This window comes from Microtus ochrogaster, chromosome 7 (genome assembly GCF_000317375.1).
Source record: "Microtus ochrogaster isolate Prairie Vole_2 chromosome 7, MicOch1.0, whole genome shotgun sequence".
Classification (NCBI taxonomy): Eukaryota; Metazoa; Chordata; class Mammalia; order Rodentia; family Cricetidae; genus Microtus; species Microtus ochrogaster.
Genome location: NC_022014.1, coordinates 33,536,123 through 33,545,243, shown reverse-complemented (window position 1 = coordinate 33,545,243; position 9,121 = coordinate 33,536,123). Strand labels below are relative to the sequence as shown.

At 43.6% G+C, this 9,121-nt stretch overlaps 1 protein-coding gene across 1 annotated transcript in view; it reads right to left on the bottom strand.

Moving 5' to 3' along the window:
• The window catches only part of Myocd (myocardin), a 91,667-nt gene that overhangs the window by 6,471 nt on the left and 76,075 nt on the right, over positions 1-9,121 (bottom strand). Inside the window, exons 10-11 of the mRNA XM_005349862.3 lie at positions 2,895-3,791; positions 578-721 (exon numbers count right to left, since the gene is read on the bottom strand). Coding sequence (XP_005349919.2) covers positions 578-721; positions 2,895-3,791 — 1,041 coding nt within the window. The remainder of the gene's footprint in view (positions 1-577; positions 722-2,894; positions 3,792-9,121) is intronic.

Sequence of the window (9,121 nt, the reverse complement as noted above, 5' to 3'; positions counted from 1 at the left end):
TCACAGTGTAAGCCTGGATATCCTAGGAACTCCACTATGTAGATCAAACTGGCCTCAGACCCTTACAGAGACACACCTGCCTCTGCCTCCTGAGTGCTGGGATGAAAGGCGTGCACGCCCATACCTATCAGCTGCATCATTTGCTACTGGACATGAGGTCAATCCAATACAACGAAGTTCTTTAACCCAGGTATTTTCAGAACAATTCATTCCAAACTGGGTTGTTTTCACAGTTACTGTAAGTGTGGTCTTCTAAAGGTGCCTAGCCTGTGAGGGTTTCTTTCCCTTTGCTGACCTGAGGCCTGGGGCTCAGTTATGGCGCCAGCTGTTCCACCACTCTCTTTGCTTTGGGAACTCCCCACATCCTGACTCTTTATATCCCCATTCCTTTTATCAGATTACAAGCACCCTCTCTTATCTTCCTATGGAGACTTGGCTCTGGATCCCAGTTTTCCATTTTCTTAAACATTAATCTGTTATGTACCCATCTCTGTCTCCAACACTATTCTCTACCATGCTCCCCTTTCAATTCTACCCTCCCAAAAACTGATCTGTTGCCAGCTTCTCTGGTACTGACCTTTGGATGGATAACAGGGCTTTTAGGACAAGGGTTGAGCCCAGCACTGTGACTGCTGTCTGCTTGGGTACCAGAGAAGGGCTGATGGAGGCTGGAAGATGGTTGGGAGAAGCTAGGAGGATGGCTTTCGTGTGCCCCCGAGGTCTGTGGAAAGACACGTGGCAAATTAAAGAGCGATCAACATACCTGAGAGTGGCTTTAGCTGACCCTTCTCACCCCTATCTTCTGCCCCCAGGTTTCTGATATTTACAAAGCTTCGTGAATTCTCTTAGCAGATGACTATATCTAAAACCTGGTTTTGCATGCATCACCTGTGGATTACAAACTTCCCCTAGTTCTCAAATATCCATAGCACAAACTCCACACACCTTACCTGTGTAAGAGTTCAAGACTCTCTGTGACTATAGGCATTACCTAGTTCTACGAACCTAAACTCTCCTGGAACCACGACTTAAACATTTTACCTACCTATCTTATTCACACGGAATATCTCTTTTCTATTTAGACTTTCCAAAACCTCTTCATCTTTATGGACAAAAGACAAGTCTACTGAACTCCTGAGCTAGCCTTCTCCTTTTTAGAGCTACCTGTGAAGTGCAAACTGGTTGGTCACAAAGCCTTCCAGGACTCTACCAGTACTTTATGCCTACCCACCCATTCTGGGCCACGTGATTTAATGCCATAGAACATAGTTGTCTGTTCTGCATGAAATTGCTAATGTCCTATAGTCTTTGTAAACAATAAATTATTGTGCCATCTTATTCCTCCCCAATAACACTGATATCCTTAAAATGGAAAATCATGGCTCAAGCCATGGCCCAAGGGCTATTTCTACCTTTGTTGCCCAGGGCACTGCACATACAATAGATGTTTTGGAATGGTGCTGATTAGCTATCCCAGTATGTTCTTTCAGGAGTGGGCACCACTGATATTAACGCCCTGTTCAGGTAAGCTTGGGAAATTCACTCTCATTAACTCTTGTCATGATGCACACCCTCAGGGTAGCGGTATTTCATTGTGAACTTTAAAATCAACTAATGCTGGCATTCTAGGCAGTGAGTGCCATCTTCCAGGATCTCATTTTTCTCAATGGTAAACAAAAGCACTGAACTGGAGCCACAGGGGTGCAGTGACAGTGGACAAGATGGTTTCTGTTCATGCCTTTTTATACTTTAATTGGCAGCTACCCAATGTGGGCCATCGGCTTAGATTTTATAATCTTTTGACAATGTGATTTTCTTCTTCAATAGTCTTCTATACGCTTTCCTAATAATCTGTTTGTTTCATGGACACAAGGAAAGCCTTTGCTAATCACGTTGGGTGTAGTCTTTGAGCTGTCACTCCCGTTCTTCTATAGCTCTTTCCTTATTCTGTCCCCCACACACACTGGCCTTCTTTCCGATGCTTCGGCATTCTACTTAGGTTTGAATCCCAGGGAACTTTCACCTGATGCTTCTTCCATCCCTTCATCCCAAATCTTAACAGTGTTCTCTCCTGTACCTGTTTCAAGGTTCCTCTGCAACATGCCTGACCCCTTTAGCGGAGATTGCAAACTTCCAGGCTTCTCACACAACCCAGCCCTTCTCTACTTTCTCTACAAGGTGGACCATCTTTCTCCTCACTGCCCAGAACCTGTCTTCCCACAGGATTAGAGGTTTTTCTCCTGCGGTAGAGTGTGGCACATGGTAGGTCTCAATAAATATTTGATGAGAATGTAAGAGAAGGGCAAGTGCTTTCTTACACACAGGCTGTCTCTCTGTTTCCTCCACCCCACCCCATGCCCCAAAATGTGGTCTTAGGATATAGCCTAAAATAGCCTCAAACTCACAGCAATCCCCTGCCTCAGCTTCCAGAGTGCTGGAATTCCAGGCAGGTACTACCATGCCCAACTTCCTTTTGACTCTTGATAAAACGATTTGGGCTATGATAAGGGTTGGTTTTTGAGCATTTTTGAGAACACTAATCAGCAAATAATAGACCACGAGCTCAATGTTGCTTGGGGCCTGATTTTATAGATAACTTTATGTTGGAAATGTATGCTTTATTCCAAACTGTCTTTGGATGCTTATTTGCTACAAGGGCAAATCTGAGGAGTTTGTCCCAGAAGCTATGATTTCCAGACATTTATTTACCTTCTAACCTTTGTAGAGCAAGTTTGCCAAGCCACATTGCGAAGACTGGCTGTCAAGGCTCAAGGACAGTAGAGTCAGTGAGGTGCTGCCTTGCTGCCAGGAAGCCTTTCCCAGCTCTCTAGTGGTGGAAGTCCCTCTTCTACCTCCTGAGACACCCTGTGGCAAGGTCAAGCATGCTTGCTTACCTGTGCGCACCCTTGGCTGTTGCTAGGTGAGGAGACCCCATGGCTCTCTCTCTGCGACCCAGAGGAGGCGGGCAGGAAGTAAGGGTTGTTGGGTGAGGGGGGCAGGCTGATGTGCTGGGGGCTCTTCAGGGTCCCCAGGGGTGAGTGCTGAGGGGAGCACTGGGGGCTGAGAAACGTGGACGAGAGTACATGGGTTTGACCTGCGGACTCCACACAGTGGGGCAGCAGCTGAGCAGCCTCGCAGGCCGGAGGGGGACTGTCAGAGCTGTGGCCCTGTCCCTTCCCAGACACTTGTTGAGCTGCAAAGGGACAGCTAGAGACATCTTCCTGCTTGATGGTGGCGGCCAGGAAGGGCAGTGGCTTTTGGTCGCTGCAGCTGCTCTGCTGCTTCTGCAGCTGCATCCTCAGCTCCTCCACCTGCCGCTGCTCCTGCCGCAGCTTCCAGGTGAGCTGGTTGATCACCTTTTGCTTCTCTACCAGCATCTTGTCCTTCTCCGAGTCCAGCCCATCGGGCTCCGAGGGGCCGGAACCCCCATTCAGGCTGCTCAACAGGCTCTCGTCGGTGCAGGCTGGCACCGGGGACGCATGCAGGCCGAAACCAGGTGACGCATCAGTGAAGGTGTCTGGCAGGGACCCTGCAGCCGACAGGTCCGATGAAGCAGGGGAGATGGGTGGGCTGGAGCTCGTGCTGCCGAAGTGATAGAAGCCCGATGGGGAGGACTGGTAACTGGGCAAGGCGTTGGGTGTGACAGGAAAGGTGACAGTCGTGATGTCCCCGAAGTTGGGCACAGGGTTGCCAGCACAGTCCTGGAAGGGTCGAAGCCTGTCCACCAGTGCCGTCTTGGTGCCCGACACCGGCAAGCCTCGTATTCGAAGCTGTTGTCTTAACTCGGACACCTAAAGGAACAAGGGCTCCATTAGAGCAGTGTCGGGGTGAGGTGTGCTCACAGTGTATTTGTATTTGCTATTTAGGGAGCTTTTGGGATATGGGGTACACACGTGAAACTTTACAGTATATATCCATTTCTTTTTAAATACATCTTTGCAATCTTTCTCTTATTTCTGATTTAAACCAATTTTGTGTGATTTTAACAAATCTTTTTTTTTTAAAAAGTTAATCTCCTAATAAGTCCATTCTAAGGTGAAAATAGCATTAATTCAAAAACACAGGGAATACACCTAACTTCCGGAACAAGCCAGAGGAGTTACAAGGCCTGCATGGAGCATCAGTCATTCCCATGACCACAGACCAGACTGGACCTAGAGGCCATTCCTGCTGCCCAACAGAAATGACTGACAGCAATCACTAACCTGGGAGTCAAAAATTAATTCAAGTATGATGTGTATGGAATGTATATCATTTCACACCACTACAATGAGAAAATAAACACACATGGAGCCCCTATAGTGAAGACCATATCTGCCCTGTTTTTCATGGCCATTGTCATGAGAATGCTTTTCTTAATCCAATGGTAAAATCACCTAACCCACAGCTCTCCAACCCCATCTTAGCCGGTTTCAGTTTTGTGGAAAACTGGTGTCTGCCTGGGCTTAGATATAAGTCTAACAGTAAACCACAACAATTGTAAGCCGTTCTGGCCTACTGTGTGCTCTTCCTCAAACCTAAACAGATACCAGCTCACTGAGGAGCTTGATGGGAAACACAGATCGTGGGTCCACCCTGGAGTTTCCCTCCAGAAGATCTGGGTTGGGGACCAGGTATTCCATTTATGATAATCCTGGGAGGATATTTATGCCACTGGTCTTGGGTCAGATTTTGAGAACAAGACTTTATGTGAAAACCATTTTTGAAGGGAGTAGGGGAGTGGGGAAGATTGTGCATGTGTATATGTGACTGTGTCTATACACAAATGTGTGTCTGTTCAAGAGATGGAAGCCAGGGCCTTGCACATGGTAGACCAGTTGTCTACTCTTGAGTTCCACCCCACCTCCTCAGTTTGTCTTTTGTCTTTGTTTTGTCTGGCTGCCCCCTGACTCTTAATCCTCAGGCCCCATCTCCTCAGTGTTGGGATTACAGACATACTTCACTATGCCCAGCTAAATGTTGGGTCTGGGTCTATTTTATTTTTCATGACTGACTAGATATCAGTTGTGTATTGAAGTGGGATATTAATCCCTGCCTTTTTCATTTTTGCAAGGGTATAGATGGATTTATAAAAGCTCTTGGAATAGTGCTGGAAAATGGTTGTGCAATATAAAGTCATTATTATTATATTGATACACATGTAGCTAATTAATTCTCACATTCTCATGATGTTCACAAGTTGTAAACTATGAAATAAATGCAAGCATGAGGAACTGGTTAAATAAAAATTACTGCAAATGATGACGTACCAAAGATCCACTAAAATTAAAGTTTTGAATGTTTGTTGACCCTGGATGATGGATGGTCGTTTATGATCTATTATTAACTGAAAGAAAGTTTGAGCTGATACTATTTTAAATAAATTAAATAACAATTCACACATTTAAATTGTTTGCTTATGAAATTATGTAGACAAACATCTGCTAAGATGTTAACTAGTACACTCCTCACTGCGTTCTCTAAATAGCCTGTCCCATTTCTCAAGAGACACATCACTTCTGTGAGTAATGCAGGAAGCATATTAAACACCTAAGGGCCAATGATTCTGTAAAACATAGGTAAAATGTTTCTGTAGGAACCAAGTTTTTGAGAGGTAAAAGCAAACGAAGTCATCATAAAAATATCAACAACCAAAATTTAAACACTCATAAATCAAAAAAAGCATACACAAAATGCAAATTTAAATAGTAATCCTTGGAAAGAAATTAGTGATAACATAAACAATTAAGTTGCCAAAATGAGTATGTGTGCTTATCATTATAAGAGAAAAGGGTAGACTGGAGAAGTGGTTCCACAGTTTAGAAGATTTGTGGCTCTTGCAGAGAACCTAGGTTCAGTTCCCAGCACCCACATGGTAGTTCACAATCACATACAATTCCAGTTCCAGGGGATCTGATACCCTCTTCTGATCTCTGTATGTACCTAGTATGCACATGGTACACACACACACACACACACACACACACACACACACACACACACACATATATGTGGGCAAGACACTCATACATATGAAATAAATAAACAAATACAAAAAGATTGAGACCTAATATAAAAATAGGTAAGATATTGACCCAGCTCTTTATAAACAAAACATAATTTTAAAATATCCCATAATCTATGTGTAGGATCATTAGCAATTTAAGGAAGTAGTGCAATTAAAATAAAAGGTTTATTTTTGATTCACCCAGTGACAGAGAAGTAGTAGTGTTTTGTATGAGCAAAGCAGCCGTGAAATAAAGACCTTGACAAGTTGAAGGCCTTTACAGTCTTCCTGTCTAAGGTATGTCCCTGCAAGCAGCAGCCAAACAATGGCTGGCAGCTCATGAGATGAGTACCCTCACTCCCTCTTGCACACCTGAGCTGTGAGGTCTGTATCCTGATGTGCACTGGGATGCACACTGGGGTGGAGCTGCTTCAACACGTGGTTCTGCAGCAGACTATTCAGTGGAGAGAAGTCTGGGGACATCCTCCAAGAACTTTAAAAAATATCACTGTGGTGTTCTGTTTCTGGTTTTTGTTTGTTTTTTCAAGACAGGGTTTCTCTGTGTAGCCCTGGTTGTCCTAGAACTTACTTTATAGCCCATGCTGGCCTTTAACTCATGTAGATATGCCTGCCTCTGCCTCCCGAGTACTGGGACTAAAGGTGTGTGCCACCATGCCAGGCTAAAATAATATTAATGTATTTTAAACTAACAATTTAACATGTATGAAGTTATCCAAGAGAAATAATCAGAGAAGATAATAGATGTATTTCCAAAGGGCACTGAAATCCTATTCTGAATAGCAAAACATTTGGCAGCAAATTAAATTTCCAGGAGTGGAATGCTAACTAGGTGATGGGGTGATTTGCTGTTATTAAAAATAAAACTTTTATTGAATATTAAAAGTTATGGAAACCGTTCATGGTGTGCTAAGGAAAGCACGTCAGAAATTTATGGGCAGCATAATTATTTAAAAGTGGTTGTTGTCAAACAAAATGTGTTCACATGCATTTCAAGTTGGAAGAAGCATAACGTCGTGTTTTCTCTGGCTCTTGTCTGCTAAAATGCCATTTACTTTGCTGTACACGATCATGTTTCAACTGGAAAATGTCCCTTTACAGTCAAGTGCAAGCTACGAGAAAAAGCACCACAACCGCCTTTGCTGGCATTCAGGATGCTGCTCTTGTCAAAGTCTTGCTGGACCATTTTTTTTCTTTTGAATTTTCTGGTTTGAAAAAGTGCAAGATGGCAACTCATTATTGTTTTAATTTTGAGTTACTTAAAATTAATGAGTTCTGCACTTATTTTTAGAATCTGTTCTTGCACCGAATAATTTGGCTACATTATTAAATAACACAGATCACATTCTAAAATAAAATGAGTACTTGTTTAGTTCAATTTCCCTTAAGAATTTCAGATTATTTGACTGTGTGGGCTTACGTGAGACAAAGGCTTGCACAGCCCTCTTCTCTACATTCAGTCCTTCTGATTCTTGGTAACTTTAAAGTCATTTATTATGAAAAATTCTAACATATGAAAAAGCAGCTAGAAAAACACAATGGACTCATATCCATCCAACAACTTCAGTAATTAACAATTTATGCCAATCTTGCTTCCCTCTCTATTTCTCTAAAATTGTTTTGGGGCAAATTTTATAATTTAATTGGTGTGCAGCTCTGTATTTATCTTTGAAAGAAAAGTGCTCTTAGACACATAGAGACAATAGCCTTATGTAGCTCACCTTAAAATGGACAGTTTCTAAATCTCCAACAAATATTTTCCCAATTTTCAGAATTTTTAGTTCCTTCCCTTAACACTCCCTCAAATTTAATTTATTAAACAAGGTTTTTAAAAAGTCAATGTGCTATGAAAAATCACTAATAAGCCCACCCGTTTGTGTGTGTGTGTGTGTGTGTGTGTGTGTGTGTGTGCGTGAGAGAGAGAGAGAGAGAGAGAGAGAGAGAGAGAGAGAGAGAGAGAGAGAGAGATCAACCCCTCAGGTTTTTCCCTTCCTTCCTTCCTTCCTTCCTTCCTTCCTTCCTTCCTTCCTCCCTCCCTCCCTCCCTCCCTCCCTCCCTTTCTCCCTTCCTTCCTTCTTTCATTTATTGAGACAAGGTCTGTCCTTGCCCTGGAGATGGCACACTTGACTTAGACTTGCTGGCTAGCCAGCCCCGGGGATCCTCCTGTGCCTGCCTCCCTGGTGCTAGGGTTACAGGTGTGTAATCATGCCACACATAGGTGCTGGGGATCAAATTCAGGTCTGCATGCTTGTACGGCCAGCTCTTTCTCACAGAGCCATCTGCCAACCCCATATCTCTGTAAGAAGAAGCCAAACTCCACTCAGAGCACTTTTCCTTTATGCAGTGGAACATCTGCTAAAGAAACATCACATATACTGTCCTTCCTTCCTAATCATCTCGGGGTAGGACCGCCTTCATCAATCCTTCATCCCACCCTGGGCAAATGTGCACTGGGAGCGTCCTTTTCCCCCTTCTCATCCCCTCCCATTTCTTTCCTTCCCACTCCTCCCCTTCTTTCTCCTCTCTCTCTCTCTCTCTCTCTCTCTCTCTCTCTCTCTCTCTCTCATGGTCTCATTTACTTTTTTGGTTTCAGCTTTTCCCACTTGGCCAAGGATTCTAAAGTGTATGCCCATCCCCTGCAGCACAGCTGAGTTAAGTGAGGCTAATGTGTTTATTATCATAGAAATGGGTTAGGTTTTCTCTTGGTTGCTACTTAGCACTTCCATCCTGAATGAATTCATCTCTGTTTCTTCTGCTTCAACTCACTGAGAGTCTACCTTTGGTATAACTTTTCCAGGACTCGGAGACACATCTCCCCACACTCTGAGAGAGATCAGATCTAGCCAAGCTTCCTCCCTTCACCCCTTCCTTTCTATTATCATCTTTCCCAGTAGGCAAAAGCTTGTGATCAGTTACTTAAATTGGAGTCCCATTTCATCACTTGCAAATTGATTAACTTGCCTGTTATTAAACCCCTTTAAGATTCTGACTTTTTAAGTTTCAAAAACTGGGCTGACAAGACTGACCTGACCATATGGGAATCTACATTGAATGGCTAGAGAAAGGTAGCTATTGTCACCCACCACCACCACCACCACCACCACCACCACCACCACC